At 43.1% G+C, this 23,694-nt stretch overlaps 1 protein-coding gene across 2 annotated transcripts in view; it reads left to right on the top strand.

Moving 5' to 3' along the window:
• The first annotated feature begins 1,766 nt into the window (after positions 1-1,766).
• The window catches only part of CASTOR2 (cytosolic arginine sensor for mTORC1 subunit 2), a 221,968-nt gene continuing 200,040 nt past the window's right edge, over positions 1,767-23,694 (top strand). For both annotated transcript variants that reach the window (XM_075013628.1, XM_075013629.1), the window contains exon 1: positions 1,767-2,162. In XM_075013628.1, the coding sequence (XP_074869729.1) occupies positions 2,050-2,162 (113 nt within the window). In that variant the 5' untranslated portion in view covers positions 1,767-2,049. The remainder of the gene's footprint in view (positions 2,163-23,694) is intronic.

Raw genomic sequence — 23,694 nt, 5'->3', positions numbered from 1 at the left:
GGGGCCGGAGCAGTGTGCTGTTTGCAGTGGTGACTGGTGAGGCAGGCTCCAGGGGTGACACCAGCCATGTGCCCCCTCCACCACAAAACCCTTCTCTCCCCTGCTCCGCCCCTTCCTACTTGAGTTCATGCTGCTTTTGGTCATGCTGTTCTTGGTCATGCTGCTCCAGACGGGAGGGGTGGAACTGCCCTTACACTCCCTGGAAGCATTATGGTGTTGATGGTGCCTGTGGGGAGGTCCATATAGGACTGTAGTCTATAGGACCACTCAGGTGAGAGGGGACATGGTAGCAGTTTTCAAGTACCTAAAAGAGGTACAAGGAGGGAGGGAAAATTGTTTTCCTTGGTCTCTGAGGATACAACAAGAAGCAATGGGCTTAAATTGCAGCAAGGGAGGTTTAGAATGGACATTAGGAAAAACTTCCCAATTGTCAGGGGCTACATCCACACAAGACAGAAATGGTTGTTGGAAGGGATTTCCCAGCAAAATTTCTGTCTACAGATTGAATCTACATGCAAAAGTGGATTGAAAGAGCAATCCTTTCTGTCGACAGAGAGCAGTCAAACTGACTAGCCCTCTCTCAACAGATTGGCCAAACAGAAGCTCTGCAAACAGGGCCACCTGGTGAACTGGAAGTCCTATCTGTTGACAAAAGTGCCCCAGGGCATCTACATGGCTGTTTTGTTGACAGGAAACTGTTGAGAAAGATGTTATACCTGAATGTGGAGAGATATAATGCTGCCGGCAGATGTGCCTGGTTTTGTCAAGAGTCAACAAAGCATATTTTGTGTATAGAGGCTCCACAGGCTTTGTCCCACAAAAGTCCAATTTTGCCAGAAAAACCCTCTAGTGTGGACATTGCCAGGGTCGTTAAGCACTGGAATAAATTGCCGACGGAGGCTGTAGAATCTCCATCTTTAGAGATATTTAAGAGAAGGATGGATAGTCTCAGAGGGGTAGCCATGTTAGACTGTAAATTGCCACATGATTACAGAGGGAGACATCTGAATTGTAATTGATTTACAAATTTGACACATTTAACCAAGGCCGTAACCGAGATCTTAACTATCTTATGCATTATAATGGCAATTTCCCCACCTTTTGATATTTGCAGGAATGGGACACATACTACTTAATTTGTTTCATTAACTGGTCCTGCCAATGACAGATAACTCCTCCCCTCCCCCTTGCCCACTGTATATCTCCTGGATTCCATTTTTCTACTCCATTCGCCTGAAGAAGTGGCGTTTACCCACAAAAGCTCGTGTCCTGATCGATTTGTTAGTTACTAAGGGGCTGCAGGTTAGATGGATGTTTATCAGGGATGCTCTAGATGGTGCCTTGTACTACTGTGAGGGCCGGAAACTGGACGTGATGACCTCTTGAGGTCCCTTCCGGTTCTAGTGTTCTATGATAGTTTTTGTTGTTGCATTGGGGACGTTGTGTAGAGGCCAATTTTGTAAAGACGAAACTGTGCGTGTATGTGCAAAACCTACAGAAAAACCTAGGGGAAGATGGTTTCCAAACTGCTGCAGAATCAAACTCCAACACACGTCTCCTGGTGACACAAGTGGGAGGTCTCTAAACACTCCCGGGAACTTACTTGTTCCCTATCAATATAAAACCACTGGAAAGCTGTAGCCTGCGGTTTCTCTTCCAAAGAACTACAACTCCCAGCATGCACCGACCGTAGAGCGCATGCCCAGTGGAGGTCAGTTTGAGTGGCAAGTTGTTTGTTACACTGTAACACCAGCTGCTTTCTGCACTCCGGAGCTTTTGCTGCCTCTGAGCTCCCTTTACCCCCTTTTGCCTTCGGTCCTTCGCTTAGCCTTTCCCCTTCTCTTGCTTTAAATCTCTCCCTAACTTTCACATCGTTTTCTCCCACCCCCAAGCCCTCCCTCGCCTTTCCTGGAGCCTTAAAGGGGGAGAGGAAGAATTAAAAACCCCAGAAATAATTAAAAAAACAAAGCCCACCCCCATTGGAAAAAAAATAGTCATAAAAAAATTAACCCCCAACGTAGATGAACTACAAATGAGAAAAAGGAAAAGATGGAGCTGCACATCTTAGAGCACCGGCTAAAAGTATCCAGCATAGCCAAGGAGAGCATCCAGTTGTTTACCTATGGATTAATCAAACTTGCTTTCCTTTCCTCCAAGACCAGGTAAGTGCCAGATCAAGAAAGAACTAGGGGAGCGAAAGGGGGGAATTAAACAAGAGGCTGCAAGTGAGCTCCGATGGCTGGGCTAATTCCATTGCAGAAGCTAGGAGGGAGGGGGGAGCGAGAGAGGTGAAAAACAACTTCGTTCCTTTGCATATTTCTTTCTTCCTGGCCTGGGGGACTCCAAACGGTGCAGGGGGGAGTTGGGTTGATTTGATTTTGATTTTTGCCAGTCCTTTGGGTTTGTTTGTTTGTTTGTTTGTGTTTTTGCTTTTTTTCTTCTTTTTTTTTTTTCATTCAAAAAAAAAAAAGAGAGAGAGAGAGAGAGAGGGAACCTCAGCCCGTCCCCTTGTTTGGCTGTTCTGTTCTTTTCACATGCATATGTCGCCCGGGAGCTGCTCCTTGTAAATGAATGAAAACAGGTGTGGGGAACGTGCGAGGGGGGAAATGGCATGGAAAGTATATTTGTGTATTGAAAGAGAAATCCATGAGAAGGCGACGGGGCTGGACAACAAAGACGAGCAGCAGTAGAAGCAGCAGCAGGAGTGGGTTTTGTTTTTGTTTTTTTCCGTCCCCTTGCAGCAGTTATTTAAAACAAACACCCTTTGCACGATTTGCTCGTTTAAGCGTCCTGTTTAAACGCTGGGTGCTCTGGAGTGAGGGGGGATTGGCGTGCGTGCATATTGTGGCAATATTACGGTCTTGTATTTTATTATTTATTTCATTTCTGAAGCATTGCGGTTTTGAGGGGGTATTTGAAAGGGGAAAGAAACGCACATGTAATAGGAGGCAGAGTGGGTGAATATGTATTTTCTTTCTTCTTGGGTTGACCAATCTATATGTGTATTCTGCCCAGGCTTCTAGGAGAAAAATAATTTGAATTGCAAATACATGCTATCGCTTACAGAACTATAGGCGGCTTGTTGACTTGTTGGCTTACGTTGATAGAGTGGGAGGTAAATAACATGACCTAAACTCTTTGGGGTTTTCACTTTCCCATTTCATTTTTCTTCACTGAATCCTCCCAAATAAAAGTTACGTTTAAAGACAGGGGACTTCAGCTATTAAGAGGTGAGAGTAAGGCGATGTCTGTGCTACATTTGCACTTGATCAATAAAACTTTTGTTGTTTGAGGGTTCTTCAACCTCTCACCACTCCTTGAATGACAAAGTTTTGCTGAGGCAAGCAAAAGTGTGACTGCTGCTTTGTCGACAGTAGCACTCTGCCATCCACATAGTGAACCCCACTTGGAGGGGACGGAAGTATTTTGTTGACAAAAGGACCAACAAACAGCATCCACACAAGCTGACTTTTAGCTACAGGGCAGTGTTGACACAGCCTTGTTAGTAAGAGCAGTGTAGTGTAGACCAGCGGGCCGGCCCTCTCTCAGGAGGGCGTGAAATTTTGTAAGAGGGTGTGTGGCCCGATGAGCTGCTAGGTCTCAGGTCATCCAGCTCATTCAAAATGTTGAAATATGTTACTGTTTTTATGTATGTGTGTTCATGTTTATATACTAATTAATAAAGTTTTTACATTCCACATACTTCTTTTCTTACACATGCCAAAGGATTTTTTTTCCATATGATCATAACCCAAATTTCCCTAGGTTTGGATTACATGAGGTAGGGGTGGAGGATCCCAGCTTAAAAAGTTTGCTCACACCTGGTATAGATATACCCTCACTTAGTGTTATTTTTCTAAGTCGTTTCATTCCATACTGTAATTCAATCTGCTCTCTTCAGAGATGCTTATGGTTGAATGGACCTGTTTGTGGTGTAATTTGATTGCAGTCCCTTATCTCTTACAGTTAAACTTCTTGCATTGAAATTTCACTCTTATTTGTGGATCATCCCAGTGGGCTCAACACTGCCATTGTTTGCAGTGTAATGTATATCATCACCTTGTTTACTGCTGCCTGTGAATACTCAATGGGGTATTAAAGGCTTAAAGCTTAAATGTCTTTTTTAATATACAGTTTCATTGCTAATTAAAAGTGACTGCTAACCTTTGTTCCATTTAATTGCTAATCAAGTCACTTTGTTTTCTGATGCTTAATGTCAGCATTAGAGTCTTCGGTTATTGTATGCCATATTATTGCAGCCTGCTTGGTCTGGTTATTATAGAGATAAAGGTGGGTGAGATAATATCTTTCATGTTATGGTAAAGTTAGCATTTTGAATCATTACATTAGGGGCTTCTAACAAATGGATTGCTTTTCATGTTCAGGAATAGGGCCAGTTGTCTTCCAGCTTAATGTTACATTTCTTGTCCACAAAACAGGGCCATCGTGACTAGAGAGGGTCGAAATATGCGTCTCTTGCATTTGTGTAGTAGTGTAGCTTGCATTTTGGGTGATACGTTATCTGCTATGGGTTTAATGCTGCCACCCATAACTCTGGTACTGGAGTACCTTCCATCATAACTAGAGCTTTTATGGTCTATAATACGTCTATAAATAGAGATGTCATGTTCTACTAAAGGTGATGTGGCGCAAGGTGATAAAATATGGGTAAGGTCAGATGAAAAACAGTCAAATGAGAAAGGGTAATACTCAAACACATCAGGAAATGGCAGACAGCTAAACAGTGACATTTTTAAAGTGCTTATGCACAAACACTAGAAATCTAAATAAGGTGGGTGAACTAGAGTGCCTTGTGTTACAGGAGGATATTGATGTAATAGGCCTCATAGAAATTTGGTGGAATGAGGACAATCAGTGGGACTCAGTCATACCAGGGTACAAAACATATCTGAAGGACAAAATAGGTCAGGCTGGTGAGTGAGTGGAACTACAGGTTGAACCTTTCTAATCCAGACCTCTCTCTTTGGGCAGCATCCATAATCAAGCATGATTTTAGTTAGCTGGATGACCACTTATCATGAGTGTGGCCAAGTTTCCTGTGAGCCTGTAAAGTTTGTTTGCAGCCACCGGTCCTGGCTCTCAGGGTTCTGTGCTGTTATTTAGCTGTAATTTACCTTTAAATGTCTTCTAAGAGACAAGTAAGCAAAGGAGGTGTTGGTAATATTTTGCTAGACAATGTTGACCTCCTGTGCTTTATCAAGTTCTCTTGTCCGGCACTGGTCAGGTCCCAAAGGTGCTGGACTAAAGAGGTTCGACCTCTGTATATGAAAAAAAGGTAGACCCTGATGAAGTAAAAATCTTAAATGAACCAAAATGTTCCCTAAAATCTCTATGAATAATAATTTCTTGTACTAATAATGAGACTAAAACAGTAGGGATATATTGCTGACCACCTGACCAGGTGGTGATGGTGACTATGAAACGGTAAGGATGATAAGAGAGGCTATAAAAATAAATAGTGAGGGATTTCAGATATCCCCATGTTGACTGGGCACATACCACCTCACAAAGGGATGCAGAAATAAAGTTTTTTGCTATCATAAATGACCGCTTTTTGGAGCAGCTGGTTCTGGAAACAACAAGAAGAGTGGCAGTTCCTGATTAAATCTTAAGTGTAGCACACGATTTGGTCCAAGAGGTAAATATAACTGCATGGCTTGGAAATGGCGACCATAATGTAATAAAATTTAACATTCCAGTGGTGAGAAAAACACAGCAGCCCAACACAATGGCATTTAATTTCAGAAGGGGGGGCCAGCACAAAAATGTGGAGGTCATTTAAACAGAAGTTAAAAGGTATAGTGCCAAAAGTAAAAATCCTGCCAGCTGAATGAAAAGTTTTAAAAGACACCATAATAGAGGCCCAACTTAAATGAATATCCCAAATTAAAAATAAACAAACAAACAAGTGCATAAGTGAACTAAAAAGTGTTATGGTGGCTCAACAACCAAGTAAAAGAAGCAGTCAGAGATGAAAAAGGCATTTTTTAAAAAGCAGAAGTTAAATCCCAGTGAGGAAAATAGAAAGGAGAATAAATTCTGTCAAGTTAAGTGTAAAACTGTAATAAGAAAAGGCAGAACAGAATTTGAAGAACCGCTAGCCAAAACCTCAAAAAGTAATAGCAAAATGTTTTTAAAGGACCTCAGAGTCTGGAAGCCTGCTAAACAACTAGTGGGGGCACTGGATGATCAAGATGCTAAAGGAGCACTCAAAGACAATAAAGACATTTCAGAAAAAGGAAATAAATTCTTTGATTTGGTCTTCACAGCGAAGAATATTGGGGAGGTTCCCAAGCATGAGCCATTCTTTTTATGTGACAAATACGAGGAACTGTCCCAGGCTGAGGTGTTGTTAGAGGTGGTTTTGGAACAAACTGATAAACTTAACAGTAACAAATCACTGGGACCAGATGGTATTCACCCAAGAGTTCTGAAAGAACTCAAATGTGTAATTGCAGGACTCTTACCTCTTGTTTGTAACCTATCTTTCAAATTATCTTCTGTGCCTAATGTCTGGAAAATAGCTAATGTGATGCCAATATATGAAAAAAAGCTCTACAGGTTATCATGTCATTTACAGACCAGTCAGGCTAACACCAGTACCAGACAAATTAGTTGAAACTATAGTAAACAGTAGAATTATCAGACACATAGATGAGCATAATTTTGTTGGGCAAAAGTCAACATTTCTGAAAAGGGAAATCATGCCTTGCTAATCTGCTAGAATTATAAGAGGGGATAAACAAGTGTATGGCAAGGGGAACCAGTAGATTTAATGTACTTAGATTTCCAGAAAGCCTTTAATAAGGTCGCTCACCAAAGACTCTTAAGTAAAATTATGAGCTAAGAGGGAAGGTCCTCTCAGGATTGACAACTGTCTAAAAGATAGGAAACAAATGGTAGGAATAAATAGTAAGTTTTCAGAATGGAGAGCGGTAACTAGTGGCTTCCTCCAAGGGTCTGTACTGGAACCAATCCTATTCAAACTACTTATAAATGGCCTGGAGAAAAGAATAAATGATGAGGTGGCAAAATTTGCAGATGATACTAAACTGCTCAAGATAATTAAGAGCAAAGACTGTGGAAAGCTTCTAAAGGGTCTTGGAAAACTAGTTGATTGGGCAACAAAATTTCAAATACATTTTAATATTGATAAATTCAAAGTAATGCACAATTGAAAAAATAATCTAATACATAGAAAATGATGGGGGTCTAAATTAGCTGTTACTACTCAAGAAAGAGATCTTGGAGTCATTGTGGATAGTTCTCTGAAAACATCCACTCAGTGGATATTTGCAGCAGCAGTCAATAAAGCAAACAGGATGTTTGGAATCATTAAAAAAGGGATAGTGAATAAGAGTGAGATTATTTTATGACCTCTGTATAAATCCATGGTACGTCCACAGCTTGAATATCACATAGGCTACGTCTAGACGTGAAGCCAACATTGAAATAGCTTATTTCGATGGAGCAACATCGAAATAGGCTATTTCGATGAATAACGTCTACACGTCCTCCAGGGCTGGCAACGTCGATGTTCAACTTCGATGTTGCGCGGCACCACGTCGAAATAGGCGCTGCGAGGGTACGTCTACACGCCAAAGTAGCACACATTGAAATAAGGGTGCCAGGCACAGATGCAGACAGGGTCACAGGGCGGACTCAACAGCAAGCCGCTCCCTTAAAGGGCCCCTCCCAGACACAGTTGCACTAAACAACACAAGATACACAGAGCCGACAACTGGTTGCAGACCCTGTGCCTGCAGCATGGATCCCCAGCTGCCGCAGCAGCAGCCAGAAGCCCTGGGCTAAGGTGACCATAGAGCCCCGCAGGGGCTGGAGAGAGAGCATCTCTCAACCCCCCAGCTGATGGCCGCCATGGAGGACCCGGCAATTTCGACATTGCGGGACGCGGATCGTCTACACGGTCCCTACTTCGACGTTGAACGTTGAAGTAGGGCGCTATTCCGATCCCCTCATGAGGTTAGCGACTTCGACGTCTCGCCGCCTAACGTCGAAGTTAACTTCGAAATAGCGCCCGACGCGTGTAGCCGCGACGGGCGCTATTTCGAAGTTAGTGCCGCTACTTCGAAGTAGCGTGCACGTGTAGACACAGCTATACAGATGTAGTCGTCTCATTTCAAAAAAGATATATTGGCATTGGAAAAGGTTCAGAAAAGGGCAACAAAATGACTAAGGGTTTAGAATAGGTGCCATATAAAGAGAGATTTAAAAAGTCTGGGAATTTTCAGTGTAGAAAAGAAGACATTAAGGGGGGATATGATAGGGGTCTATAAAATCATGACAGGTGTGGAGAAAATGAATACGGAAAAGTTATTTACTTTGTCCCATAACATAAGAACCAGGGGTCACCAAATTAAATTAAAAGGTAGCAGGTTTAAAACAAACAAAATATTTCTTCACGTAGCACAGTCAGCCTGTGGAACTCCTTGCCAGAGGATGTTGTGAAGACCCGGACTTTAACAGGGTTCCATAAAGAACCAGATGAATGCTTATTAGTAGGGTGACCATATCTCCCTGTCCCAAGTACAGGACAGGGAACTATGTGGGTGAGGGGCCATTCCTCCTGTCTGCACCAAGCCCCTGGGAGTTGGTTCCCGCCCCCCAACCCCGGGGAAGCGGTGGCTGCAGGCGCTCCTGGCCCAGAAACACAAGGAGGCGGTGGCTATAGGTGCTTCCAACCCACAGCCCTGGGGAAGCTGTGGCCACGGGTGCTCCTGCCCCCACCCCCCATCTCCGAGGGCCTAAATACGGGACAATTCATTCCTTTTTAAAAAAAAAAAAAGTCAGGGCACCCTTTTCGCATTCCAAATACGGGACTGTCCTGCCCAATATGGGACAGTGGGTCGGCCTAGTTATTAGCCAGGATGGGTAGGCATGGTATCCCCAGCCTCTGTTTGTCTGAGGCTGGAACTGGGCGACAGAGGAGGTATCACTTGACAATTCATAGAATCATAGAACCTGTTGTTAATGTACGGAGATACACCTATCTCATAGAACTGGAAGGGACCCTCAGAGGTCATAGAGTGCAGTCCTCTGCCCTCACAGCAGGACCTATCACCATCACCATCCCTGACAGATTTTTTTTTTTGAATCTGTTTGCCCCAGATCCCTAAATGGCAGCCTCCTCTTGGCCACAGCTAAGGTGTCCACTTATAATACCAGGGAGAGGAGGCTGACCCAGGGTGGGGACTGTGACTGTGGGGCCTATTTACGTTCCACCCTCCGTTCACAAATCCAGGCAGAGTTCCTCTGGGCAGCGTCCACTGGCCCCCTCGATGAGCAGTGCGCAATGTCTGGGGTTCTCTGCTCGGTGTCCCACTCTGGCTCCTTCATTTTGACCCTTTGAGCTCCACACTCATCCCTGTTCTTTTTTCAGTTGTCCTCTGTACTTTATTTGGGCTCCATGTTATTTTAATGGACCCCCGTCTTAAGGGAGATCTTTTAACTGTGGGTGGGCTGTACCTACCCACTCCCTTGGTCCCAATAGGATCCCTTCCCTAAATGTCCCCCCCCGCCCAAGGACTGAACTCACAACCCTGGGTTTAGCAGGCCAGTGCTCAAACCATTCTGGAGCAGGGGTTGGCAACTAAAATCACAAGAAGACCCCTTTTTTCCAATTTGGTAAATAACTCAATAATTCAAGAGTGACAATGCATGTGAATTATGAAGGACCGTCTCATAATATTGTCAAAGCATCATTTTTGTAACCCCCTATTTAAAGAATGATGCACACACAATGATTTGTTGATGTTTACTGCAGGGTGTTCATAAACCTTTTACATATTCTATTTCCTCACACTTTACGTCTGTGTTTGTACCACTGTCTTCCTGCTGTCACTCTCAAACCTTCTTTCTCTCTGGAAGATGTTAGGGGGAGGTAACCAACATTTTGAGATCACATATCATTTGCTATTTAGGTATAAGCTGTTTATTTTTGAGCTTTTACATGTTTACTGTTTGGTGAAAATAATCAGGAGGCTTTTTTAAAAAAAAAAGTGCAATTATAGTGTCAGGAGCCACAAAGAAGTCCCTAAAGAGCCACGTGTGACTCCGGAGCCACAGGTTGCAGACACCTGCTCTGGAGCATCTGGCATTGGCTAATGTCAGATGACTGTGTACTGGGCTAGACGGACCTTTGGTCTGACTCAGTATGGCAGTTCTGATGGTATTATCAGCCTTCCCTGTAAACTGAGTGGTTGTGTGGGCACCCAGGAAGGATCCAAATGCCATCCAGCTGATTAGCAGAGCGCCCTCATCCACCCACAATGGGCACCTTGTGTTTCTGCTAGTGGGACACATCTGTATGTGCCTTGGTGCACAGAACAGAATTTATTCTGCCCAAGGATGCAAAAATTAGAAGACACACTGCCTTCCATATGTAATCCATAGCAAGAGCAAAGTACTTTGGCGTCTTCGTGGCAGCTGTGTAATTTCTCCCCTTTTCAGAATCAAGTCTCTTTTGGGGGGAGGATTTTATAGGGTTTTTTTGTTTGTTTGTTTTTTAAGATGTATTGATGCTGCTAATAAGGATTTAGGAATAGAAGCTGATGCCACTGTAGCATCATTCTTGCAGTGATGTACTCCTCAAAAGTGGTGTTTTGTGTCTGTAGTGTGCCTTATCATGGTATGTGGCTGCTTAGAAAATCAAGGTTCTTGCCCCAAAGCCCATGCACAAAGATCAGGCATGAAAGTGGTAGCAGATAACTGGGTAGCCTTATTATGCTTCCCAGCTCCACTTCTGAGCTTGAAAAGAGGAATACGATGGTGACTTGATGATCAGGAGCTCAAAAGCTCTCTACTTACCCTCCCTTCCCCATCCCCAGGTCCCTTCCCTCCCGCCAGTGTTGTTAAACCTGTTTGGAATGACCATTGAGTAGGGAACTGAAACGCCACACGTCCATGACATCTCTGTGCTGACATATTAAAGGTGCCTTTGCTATCTTTGTATGTGTTCACAGAAACTGCAGAGTGAGTCTTTATCTGTATGTCCGTTAAGCAGGGCTGAGTTTAGGTACTCATTGGATTGGGATGGATTTGAGCCAGGGACCTAGTACAGGTTGAACCTCTCTAATCCGGAACTCTCTTATCTGGCAACATCCGTAATCCAACATGGTTTTAGTTAGTCAAACGACCACTTACTATGTGTGGCCAAGTGTCCCAGGGGCCCATAATGTTTATTTCCAGCTGCCAATCCTGGCTCTCCATGTTCTGTGCTGTTGTTTGGCTGTAATTTACCCCTGAATGTTTTCTAGGAGGCTAGTAATGAGTGAAAGTGTTGGTAATGCTGCTAGACTATATGACCCCCTGTGGTCCAAGAAATTCTCTTCTCTGGCACCACCTAGGTCCCAAGGGTGTTCAAAAGATGTTTAACTTCTTGTAGAAATGATAGCCTGAGATCGGTAGTACTGAGCTCTTCAGACACTCTCTATTCAGTTAGATTCCAACTCTTGAGGAAGGTGAGTGACCGGTGATGAATTCCGGAGCACATCTGACCCTGTAAAAGCCTTCCATCGCTGTGGGAGAATGCTTGGAACAATTTTTGAAAAGCAAAAGTTTTTAAAGAAATAACTGTTTTTGGATGGGGGAATAGCTCACCTCTCTCCTAAGGATTCCCTCCATTTAGCTGGTCTTTTACCATTTTTAGCTCACCCCAGGTCTCAGGCCTGTATTCGTTATTCTTTTACTTGGGCTCACATTACAAAAAACACATTTATTTTTCAAAAGCAGGGACTGACAGCAGTTAATGAAGTGAAAGGGTGAGAACCCAGGCTGACCCTGGGGTATACTGAGTCTTTAACAACAAAGAACGATGCAGAAAGGACTGTCACTCTCGTGTGGGTCTTCATAGTCACAATAGACGCTGTAAATGAAGTCCTCAATTGAAACTTTAAAGGGCGCAATCCATAGTCTATGCAGACTGAAGGATGCCTACTAATAACAAAATACAACCCACCCAACATGGTGTGTTTTAAAATGAACAAATGTTAATGTTGAAGGGCAGATGTGCAAAGGGTAAATAACAGTAAAGATCCCAGACAAAATAAAGTTGTGAAAATATATCTGAGTCAGGTCCTCAGCTGATGTTAATCTCTTTCGGCCAGTGATGTCCAACCGGTTCTGAACCAGTAGCACTATAGTGGCTATTACAGTGAACTAGCCACATTATTGTGAAAGCATATGTATTGTTCAAGCCAACTGGCCACACTCAACTGAGCAAACAGCCACATGTGGCTAGTGGCTACCATGTTGAACACCATGGCTTAAACCTGCTCCGTTCAATGGAGCGACACTGAAATATGTCAGTTTCTTAAGTTGTGTAAATTCTTGACACACCAATGAAGTTGGTGGACTTACGGAGATTCACACCAGCTGAAGATCTTCACCTTCCATAATTTCCCTCAACTATGAAAATTTAAATAGCTAAAAATTCAAAAATGCTTATATTCCTTAATTTTGTGCAACTGTAAACTTTTCAATTGTCTTTTTTTAAAAAAAAAAAAAGCTGGAAAACAAAATATCAGCATTATCCATCAAAATTCTAAAACCAAAAAAGCCCTGAATTCTTCCAAGCCTGATCCTGTATAAATTTGTCCTGTAAATGCCTTGATGTCAGGGGCCTTGTATTCTGTATAGCATACACCAACCTTATGCAGGCTGTAAAAATCACCACCACTGCTCAATTGCTTTGCTTTAATAGTGCACCTGCCTCCCTCCAGTATGGTGATTGTGTGTGTTGTCTTTGGTCAGGGAGCTACTTTTCTGTTTCGATGATGTCTGCAAAACCCCGATGCGTGCTTGCCTGTGGTGCTGTATAAAGAGAAGCTTCCATGCCATGAGAACCAAATACTCCTCTGCCTCTCTCCCATCGTCCTATTCCTGCCTCAGTGGTGATAATTAAACTGCTTCTTATAATGAGGTGATGCACCACAAGTGGCCTGTAAAATGGTTTTCTGTTTAGTAATGTTCTATTCATTGGTTGATACGTTGTCCTGCATGTCACTTTCGCTTACCTCCTGCTTGAAATGTTCTAATTACATTCTCCTCTTCTGTCCAGGAGTTAGTGTCTAAATCTGGGGGATGATGGGGTGTCTTTCAAGCCTTTTGAGCAAAGATTCATCCTGCAATCATGATAGTTAGTCTAAGTCCCTCCCTGCTTATCATTCATAAGCCAATCTTATTTTACAGTGTCATGAGAGTTTGTGTATAATGTATGCATGTATATAGTGTGTGTATAGGTGTCAATGTATCTTTTATTGCTTTTGATTTTTGTGGCTTCTGAACACTGCTGCAAACTATCAGCCTTCCGGGGTCCATAGGTCAACGTGTACCTCATCTCTTCTGAGTTCTCAAATGGCTTATTAAAAAGATGATTCATGGGTGTTGGTGTTTCAAGAGGGATGAAGTTGCATGAGATGACGTCATTCACTTGACAAAAACCTCATATGAGACATTGGCCTTGCAAGACCATGTGACAGAGTTCCCAAATGCAAAAACAAGATTGATGAAGGAAAAGGAGGTAAGTAACTTTAATGGGATTAATTCATTGAGTCTGTGTAAAGATTTGTAGTCGCCAGCTGCCTGATTTTTCTGCTTCAAAGGGTTAGTAGTACAGAGTGAAATAAACTAGATGATGGGTCCAATTTTGAGCTGGAATAACATTACAGTACAAGTAAAATGGAAAGGTGATTGACCTGGGGTGGAAGGTATGTTTACAAACCAAAGGATTTATGTTTATTTCGGATGTTCTTTTCTTTAAACTTTGGCTAATCAAAATGTAATAAGTAGACACATACAGCAAACTACCTATATGTGTTTAAATTGATTTCTCATTGGTGGAAGATAAATCGAGGGAGCTTTTGAGGAGAGATGAGCATTCCTTGAGTCTTTGGTCCAATCTTAATAGGCTTGCAAATGAACAATGGTTTGATGATTTGAGTATAAATGTCATCCCTTTGCACAGTCACTTGTTTTTTCTCATACACGTCTGGGCTGGAGATAATTTAATGGAAGATAGTTTAACATTACAGATTTCAGATCTTGTGATGTGCGAGCATGAAGAAGATTGTATGTATTCCGTTGTGTTTTTTGGGTCACTGGTTGTCTTCCAGATGTTAAGAGCTGATATTCAAAAGATCTGTGATCCATTTCCAACGCTACCATTATGTAACCCTGGGCAGGTCACCTTTTGTCGGATTTCCTGTTGTGAGATGAAGGTAGTGTCCAACTTCTGTCAAATGCTAGGAGATCTTTTATCCAAAGGCGAGTTCTTGCTATTACTCAGTGGCCATATCTACACTACAAAAATAACTTTGAAATTGCTTGCTTCGAAATTGACAGGCTACACACACCCTGCGTTGAAGTTGAACTTTGAAGTAGGGCACTGCTCCATTCCCAGGAATGGTGTAAGGACTTCGAAGTTGGGCTCCCTTACTTCACAGTTAACTTTGAAATAAGGGGAAATGTGTGTTGACTCCGTGCAGGCTACTTCAAATTAGTGCCTAACTTTGAAGTTAACTTCCAAGTTAGTTCCTAATGTTAGAGGCACCTAGTAACTCTTCTTATTTCTAGTTCCATAATTGTGTAGGTTCTAACTGGTCATTAGAATGCTTCTACAGATAAATAACAAGCAATCTTGTAGCACCTTAGAGACTAACCAATCCAGTAGTCATGAGCTTTCATGAGTAAAACCCGCTTCCTCACATGAATGGAGTAGAAAAATAGAATCTAGTGTTTATATAGCAAGGGGAAAGGAAAGAGAATGAAGAGAGATTTTTTTTTTTAAAAAAAAAAGTTTCCTGTCACTAGTAGTACCAGTTAAGTAAGCAAATTAAGTCAGGTGTGTCCCATTTCTGTGAATATCAAAGGTATGGAAACTCCCCATGTAATGCATAAGATAGTTAAGATCTCCGCTTAGGCCTAGATTAAAAGTGTCAAGTTTTATAAATATCAGAGAGGTAGGCGAGTTAGTCTGTATCTTCAAAAACAAGAAGTCCTTATAGACTAACAGATATTTTGGAGCATAAGCTTTCGTGGGCAAAGACCCGCTTCATCAGATGCATGAGTGGGGGATTCCAGAAGAGGGTTTAAAGAGGGAGTCTCAGTCGGGGGGGCCAGAGTTAACAAGGTCTATTCAGTCCCAGAGGATGTGGTCCATTATCAGCAGTTTATGTGGAGTTGTGAACATCAAGAGAGGAGAAATCAGGTCAGTGAGTTTGTAGATGTTTGTAAATGAATTCCATTCAGATGTCTCCCTCTGTAATCCTGTGGTAAAATTCTTTTGTAGCAGAATGGCTATTTTTAAATCTTACTGAATGTCCTGGCAGGTTAAAGTGTTCCTCTGTTTGTGGGTGTTCTGATTCCTGATATCGGATTTATGTCCGTTCATCCTTTGGCGCAGAGAGTGTGAGCTGCAGACTAACGAGGCTATCCCTGTGAGACAGAAGAGTACATTTAATTCTAAAATTTTGGGAGGAGGTTGGCTTGCTTTGGTTCTCCCTTCCCTGGACCCCTCCCTCATTTAGTGAATATTTTTTGTCTTGAAGAGATTTTTTTTAAGGCCAACACGCCTTCATTTTCTTGTAACCCTGTGTGTGAAATCAGCACTGTAAAGCCTGTGACTTACTGTATCTTCTGCTCATGACTAAGTGCAATCTACCATGACCATGTGTTGCTGGCTGGGGAGAGTAGTGGTTGTATTAAACCTTAAAGGTTTGTGTAGAAATGGCTTCTTTTCTTGTCCCTGTCCACTTTCCCACTTCCAGTTTGAGTTCCCCAAAGCAATCTACCTTGTGCGTCTGCCTGTCCTCATTCCTACCCAGAGCCTCGCAGTGTGTGCTGCTGAGCTTACTGCAGAGGTGCAGTGCCCAGGAAAGTGCAGGCAAGTTCAAGGGCAGAAGAGTGTGAATTTCACCTTTGTTAACTTGTGAACCTAGCTCTTTAACTAGGAAGCAGCCATTTCTGTGTATGAAGGGTAAACTACTCGGATTTCCATCGACAGCTCTTAGAGGATGTTATCTAGTGTTTATAATACTTCAGACCTTGGAAATAACAGGCATCCACCCTGCTGATCTGGTGTTTTTTGGAGTTTATCTGCCAACATTGTTTCCCATCCCCCTCCCTTCCTCTGTTCTTCTGACGTATGGCTCTGCCAGGGTTCATATCCTTGTTTGTTGCTACCATTGCCTGATGCCCTGACCTGTGAATCCTGTCAGACCTGGCAAGTTGAGCCAAGTAAGGCCATCCGTATGCAAGAGAGCTCACAGCTGTTTCAATGCAGTTGTGCCTCTGTAAGTAGCCACTCTACGCTGATGGGAGAAAACTTTCCTTTTAACATAATTGAACCATCACCATCCAGTGGAGGTCACTGCGTCAGCAGGAGAAGCTAAGTGCAAACCAACACTTGCCGGTGAAACTTACATCGCTCAGGATGTGCCATGGAAAAGCACAAGTTTTGCTGACATAAGAGGTAGTGTCAACATGGAATGCTGACCTGCATGCTGCATGGAATTCAGTGCAACTTTCAGATCCCCGGTTTTGTGCCGTGAAACATTGTCTTGCTTAGAGAGATTCTTTTTTCCAAGTGTTGAGTAAAACTGAGGTTCTGACCAGTCTGTGTCACTGCTGAGGGCTGTTAAACCCAGGGTTCTGTCTCACTTGTGCAAATTACATTCTGGCCGTCTAAATTCCTGCTGTAGTTTCCAGTGGCCCTGATCATCCTCTTCACTTTCTGTCCTTTCTGTTTGCATTGACAAAGATGAGGTGCAAAGGTGAGTAAGTGAAATGGCCAGCGATGTTATGAACCCTTGCTATGTTGCTGAAACAGGCTTGGTTTCAATGTTGGCTCAATACTGAAGTATTGAGTTGAAAGGAAGAATGAAAAATGTGACCTCACTTGATTTCTGTCTGCTTCCACTGCTGGTTGGATGCTGCATCTTCAGCCACAGACCCATAATGCTACATTGCAGGGGTGCACTCTGTGGGACACAATCCCCTCCCCCCCCAACCCCCGTAAGGGGGCACAGCATGATTGGCTGCTGGGTCACAGGCTCATCCCTCTCATTAAACGTGTTGAAATCTGTTACTGTTTTTATGTTTGTACATTCACATTTCTATGCCTATTAATAAAGTTTTTCCATTCTACCAATTTACTTTCTTACAAACGCTGAAAGGGTGTTGTTTTTTTTTTTGTATGAACGTAAGGGAAATTTCCATCAGTTTGGATTACATTATACAGATGGCGGGAGGGCAGCTAATTGCAGGGATGAAAAGTGGGACCTGGTGTAAAAAGTTTGCACACCCCACCCATCTTGTATACCTTACCATTGACTGAACAGATTGAACTACAGATACCTGCTTCATATCCACCTGTGGATGTGGATACGCATGGCGGTCTCTTTCCCTTCCCCCGCCCAGCCACCAGGGCATGCCCCGGACTGCTGGCAGGGAAGGGACTCAATACACTCTTAAATCCCCCTGCAGGAGGGGCCAAGTGCCAGTCCTGTCTGCCCCTTCCCCCACCTGGTGAGCACTGCCCTGTGGGAGCTGCCTGCCACACACTGGTGTGTGCGAGAGGGAGGTGACTCGTCCCCAGGAGAGGAGGAGGGCTCCCAGGAAAGCAGCGAGCTGCCCTGCTCCAGTGTGGGAGTACCCAGTTCTGTGGAGCTGCAGCTGGCGCTCCTGCTGCCTCTTCCACCTGTTCCCACCTGCCTCGAGACCCGCACCCAGTCCCTGCTTTCCTGTTGCCTGCCTCTTCCCTGTGCAACCCTGCCCCATCCTTGCGCCTCTGTGCTCGCTTCCCACTCCTTTCCAGGTGGTTTGTTGTGTGGACACAGGTAAAATCCAGATTCTGGCTCAAATGAGGAGTTGAGCCTGGTGGATCAAAAGCGGATCCACATTTTTGTGTCCGTGCAGGGCTCTATGAATAAAAACATTGGATTTATGACTTTATTGCCACAATCCATCATGCACAAACAACTGCTTCTTCTAGCTGCTCCCTCCCCAGGACTGGTGGGGTGTTAACAGGCCACTTAGCCTTGAATTTTCTTGTGGAATCTGTGTTAACTCTTGATGCTAAACACTGTTCCACCTTGTATTTTGCAGTGATGTTCTCAGTTAGGCATTGTCTACATAGAATTATGGAATCCTAGGCCTGGAAGAGACCTCAGGTGATCATTGAGTCCAGCCCCTTGCCCAAAGTAGGATCAACCTCAACTAAATCATTCAGCCAGGGCTTTGTCAAGCTGGGAGTTAAAAACCTCTAGGAATGCAGATTCCACCACCTCTATAGGTAATACATTCCAGTGCTTCACTGCTCTCCTACTTTAGATTTGGCCTTAAACTGGAGCTAACCTTATTTGACAGTAACCCATTTCATTTCTATAAAAATATATACCATTCTATTTTTACAGGGGAATTATCTGCTGAGCATACAAATACGTTTATTTAATACATCATTTCCTAATTGTCTTGAATGCCTCAATGTTAGTTTTAATACCTTTGGAAAAGCACAGCTATTTCTTTTTTCAGAGGAAACACAGCACAGATTTGTTCTTTTGTTTATTGCCAATGCTAGTAAACAGCAGCTCTGATCTGCTGATAATTGAATGCTGGTAAAGGAAGGATTACACAACTAAAATGTTTGTGAGGAAATTACTCTATTCATTGCAGTTTAAAATCAACAGAGCAAAGCTTATAAGTAGAAGCCTCATTTCTAAGTAGAAAGATTTCTTGTCCAGAGTCGAATTTGCTTTTGTGTAACTAATTAGAAGTTAGCATTATTAAGAGAGAAAGCAATTAACAAACAAATGGTTTGTTATAGTGTAAAGGGCTAAAGGTGGTTCAGTTATGAAAGAGACTGGACCAATTTCCCCTATGTTCCAGACCTACTAAACAAAACTTACTGTACTGACCATAGTAACTGGACTCTTAAGTTCACCTGTGAGGTTTGAGGTGTAATGCTTTGTAGTGCTTGACATGGAACTTTATTCTGCCCTCCAGATAAAGTCACTAATGCCTTAGGCTATGTCTACACAGTGAGCACTATTTTGGGATACAAAGGTATCCCGACATAGCTGCTTGCATCTATGCAATGAGCCTATTGTCTTGAAACAGTATTTGAGATAATAGGCACGCTACTCCGGCATTCCTGTAAACCTCATCGCATAGGGAGTTTAGGGAGGGCTTGAAATAGGGCTTTATTTTGAAATCTACTTGAAAGAAGCTACACAATTTGCATAGCACAAATTGCGTAGCTTATTTTTGGGTTAGGGTGCCATCTAGACATAGCCCCATCGGCCAGAACTGAGCTCATCAATTTCTGCTCTGAAATATAAGTAACTAAAGGTTAAATAAAAACATGCAATGTACAAGCCATCCATCTTAGCTTGTGGTGGTAATGTTAAGGTGAGAAAAGTGCAGTTTAGCATAAGCTGGGAGAATATTAGAAATGATGACGTCTAGATTGAGGCCAAAGTCAAATTATTTGCAACCACTTGGTGGGGGATGGGGGTCTTGGTTGAATCACACTTACTGTATTAGTGAAATCCCCAAGGACCTGCTTGCCTTGATGGGCAGAAAAAGTATGTGTTTCAATCACGATAAACCAATCAAATAAGCTTAACATGATTGCAAAGCCCTATTTAAGATGCAGACTACCTTGACACACTATAACTACAGGGAGATTTGTTGAGCTCTTGTAGGCCGTCATTGTCCGTGAACTGTGGAGGCAAGGAAGAGTGTACCAAGCTGTGCATGTACGTGAAGATTTTTTGTTTGTTTTATTTGATAAGGGAAGAGACCTCGGGAGGTCATTTAGTCCAGCCCCCTGCTTCAAGCATAATCAACCCCCACTAAGTCACCCCAGCCAGGACCTTGTCAAGCCCTGACTTGAAAACCTTGAGGGATGGAAAATCCACCACCTCTCTAAGCAGCACATTCCAGTGCTTCACCACTGTCCTGGTGAAACAGTTTTTCCTAATATCCAACCTACACCTCTCCCTCTTTAACTGCAGACCAGTACTCCTTGTTCTGACATCTGACACCACTGAGAACAGTTTCTCACCATCCTCTTTAGAGCTCCCCTTCAGGAAGTTGAAGGCTGCTGTTAAATCACCCCTCAGTCTTCTCTTCTGTAAGCTAAATAAGCCCAAAACCCTCAGCCTCTCCTCATAGGTCTTGTGCTCCTTCCAAACAGCACCGTTTAAGTCATCATAAAACCTATCTTTAAAGCCTTCCTTATAAAGTATTGAAATAGGTGTGTTGATTTCTTGTTTGGTTTTTTTGTTTTCTTTTAAATTAATTTACTTGCTCACAGTAGAATTTCTCTCATTAGATGTTCTAGCTGGTTCTGGTTGACTGGAGATTCACAGATATTAGCATTAAAAATAGGAATGTTTGTAAGTTGGGAGGTGGGTAAACCAGTTAAAACTCAGGTGTGGCTGAGTGGCTTCGAATGTAATAATTCATAAGGAACAAACAAGCTTTATAAAACTTTATTCAGGACAAAGTCACTGTTTTCTGTGTTAGGGCTTTTCAAAATGGCAGCATGTGCCAAAGGAACTTGGCAGTGTTGCTGGTCGTAGTGACACCTTAGTATTCCTCACAGTTGTAGGTGGAAGAGCAATCCACGGGTCAGGATATCACCTTGGGAATAGGGTGATCTAACTTCAATTTTCTGCTCAGCCACTGATCTCCTCTGTGACCTTGGGCAACTCACCCAGTGCAATATTTTTATAGGCATTTAGGCATTGTAAATGCATTGAATTCAATGGAAGTTAGGTATTAAGTCACTCTGAAAAATCTTACTAAATGGCTCTCAACTTTCAGACAACTAAACATCTTTAGATGTCTGATCCCTAGTCTCTTTGGGCCTTAGTTTGCCATTAACACAGAGGTACTAGGAGGATGGATATATAAAACGGGTTGAGATGTTTTTTGGGTTGGGGGCCACACAAGTGGAACGCAACCGCCACCCCCCCCCCAAAAAAAACCTCATCTGTGTGGTCCCCGACTATGATCTGTGGGGTCTGGGTGGGAAGGAGGATGCAGGATCAGGCTGGGAGTTGGGAGTCTGGGTGGGAGGGTGCAGTGATGGGCTATGGGTGGGTGATCTGGGTGAGAGTAAGGTACAGGAACAAGCTGCACGGGTGGGGGATCTGGACTGGATGGGGGTGTTGGAGAGTGGTATGGGTCTAGGTGGGAGGAAGGATTCAGGAAGGTTTGGGTGTGGCTCTGGGCAGGCTGAGGGGTCTGGAAAGGAGGGTGCAGGAAGGGGGTGGAAGTGGGAGTCTGTATGGGAGGGGGTGCAGGAGCTGTCTAAGGCTGCAGGGTCTGGATTACATGCATGCACTTACCTTTGCAGCTCCCCCAGATGCACATGATTGTGCATCCTCCACCCTCCCACTGCTCCCAGACACTACCATCTGCTGCTCTGATTGGTTGAAATTCTGGACAATCAGAGAAGTGGTAGGAAGCCTCCGGTTAGGCTGCCCAGGTCACCGCTGCTCCTCCCAGCTGGGAAAACAACCATGTTTGGCAGCAGAGCCCAGAGTCACTTCCTGCCTCAGTCCCTGGCAGAGCCCATGGTCAGCATCCAGACTGCAGCTTGCCTGATCCTGTGGAAGGGACCCCTGAGCCTCAGGGTCTGGATCCAGACAAGCCACTGTCTAGATCTGGTCTGTGGACCGGGGGTTCCCCATCCCTGGTATAGAACAAAGAGAATCCTGGTAACCAGCTACTTGCAAAGGCCATGCATGAGTCCCACATCATAGCATGAGAGAGGCCTCGTAATTCACAAAGCGCTGTTGAGTTTTGTTGACTCTGTACTTACAGTTTTTTATAGGAGGTAGGAAACTTTTTTTCCTTCTTTCTGTGTATCTGATTGATATACAGATGTCATCATAATCTGATGGTTTGATGACTGCCATGAACAAATCTCTCTGGAAGTACTGAGCAGAGTCATCTCACCTGAGTACTGAGGAGGTTGGAGAGGATGTAGGTGAATTTGATCAATGGCCTTTTTTTCAAAGACTATTTAATAAGACCATGAATGGGAAAATAATGCCGAATATGAGGCATAATAAATGCAGGCGACTCAGCATGGGGTGTGTGTACTTGAGCATATGTTTTGACTTTGCTTTTTTCCTCCTTGTTTATAATATTTTTGAAGTGTTAAACCACAATGTCCCTGGCTGTTAATCCGAGTTCGACAGTGTTCCGTGGCATAATATCACTGTTCAGCTCCTTCCAGTTAAACCATTCCCAGTGATTAGAATAGTACCATAATGTTCTTTTTTGAAAAACTCTTAAAATGCCATAAATAGTTTCTAGATGTTCACAGTTATTAGCTGTCCTAGGCTGCAACAGATTTTGTCTGTGTGACTGATGAGGCTCTACCACTTGTGATAGATGATGGAGGCAGTGCTTTGCTAGACTTGTATGGGAGATTTTCATCAGTGTTAATAATCTAATGATTTGAGCATTGCTTGTCCTCATACTTATATATATAAAAACATCTATATATACACACACACACACATATATAAAAAATCCCTACTCCTTCCAATACAAAACAATACAGGCAAATAAGTGTTCTTTCTCTTTTAAGACTATAGTATTTGGCAAGCTCAAATGTTTTAGGACTCCAGTATTTGGCAAGCTCAAATGTTTTAGGACTCAAAATACACTAGATCACTATCTACCCCTGTCCCGGACATGTTTAAATGAACTCTTGATTATATTATCGTGCACAGGATGAACATAGGGAAAAGGACAATGAAAACATTTTGTGGTGCTCCATAAATGAACCTTGTACAAAACCAAGTTTAAAATGCATATTAAGCACTTGTGGGCTCTTTGTGGGAAGAAAAGCTAATATTGGTAACCTTTTAATATCTGATTTATGTCAAACTAACTGGAAGGCATAAGGCAATTTTTTCAAAAGCATTCAGTCCCCATTTCAAAAAGACACTCACACCTAAAGCTCCTTGAAAGCCATGACATGTCCATCTTGCCTGTCACTTTTGAAAATTGGGCTTTGATTCCTAAATCACTTGGGGGTGTGTGTGAAAAATTTTGCCTGCTGACTGAAGAATACTTCTCAGCCTGCAAGGCAACGAATGACCAAGACCCAGAAGGAGTGAAGCAAACAGTCAAAAATGAAGCAAACTGCGAAGGTGATATTTCAGCCTCTTGTAGGAGTAACTTTAAGTGGCCAGAAAGCTTTATTTCAGTCTTTAAATAGTAATGTTTTAAACCTCTGTGTTTGTCTATTGTCCCTACAATGAGACCCTAACTGAAGCCTCTCGGTACCACTGCTGCCATTTAAAATAATGTTTTCATTTCTCTGCCCACATGTTTAAGGATTTCAAAGTGCGTTGCAAGTTTCTGTTTCATTATACCTCTGAGAGAAAACTAAGTACTGCTGTCCTTTGCAGATGGAGAAACTGAGGCCCAAAGAGGATCATTGACTTGCCCAAACTCTCAGAACAACTCAGTGGTAGAGTCAAGAACAGAATTAGGGTCTGTCTCCAGCTCCTGCCCTTTCTCCAACAGAATATCCTCTCTTGTTTTGTGCGTCTGTTTTTCTTAGTGTGTGCGTGTGAGAGAGAAAGGAACAGCTTCTCTATTTTTGAGGTTCTAATGCTGCCCTCT

The sequence above is a fragment of the Carettochelys insculpta genome, chromosome 19, assembly GCF_033958435.1.
Source record: "Carettochelys insculpta isolate YL-2023 chromosome 19, ASM3395843v1, whole genome shotgun sequence".
In the NCBI taxonomy this organism is placed as follows: domain Eukaryota; kingdom Metazoa; phylum Chordata; order Testudines; family Carettochelyidae; genus Carettochelys; species Carettochelys insculpta.
Note: the sequence above shows the minus strand (reverse complement) of the source record. Positions and strands in the feature narration are given on the sequence as shown.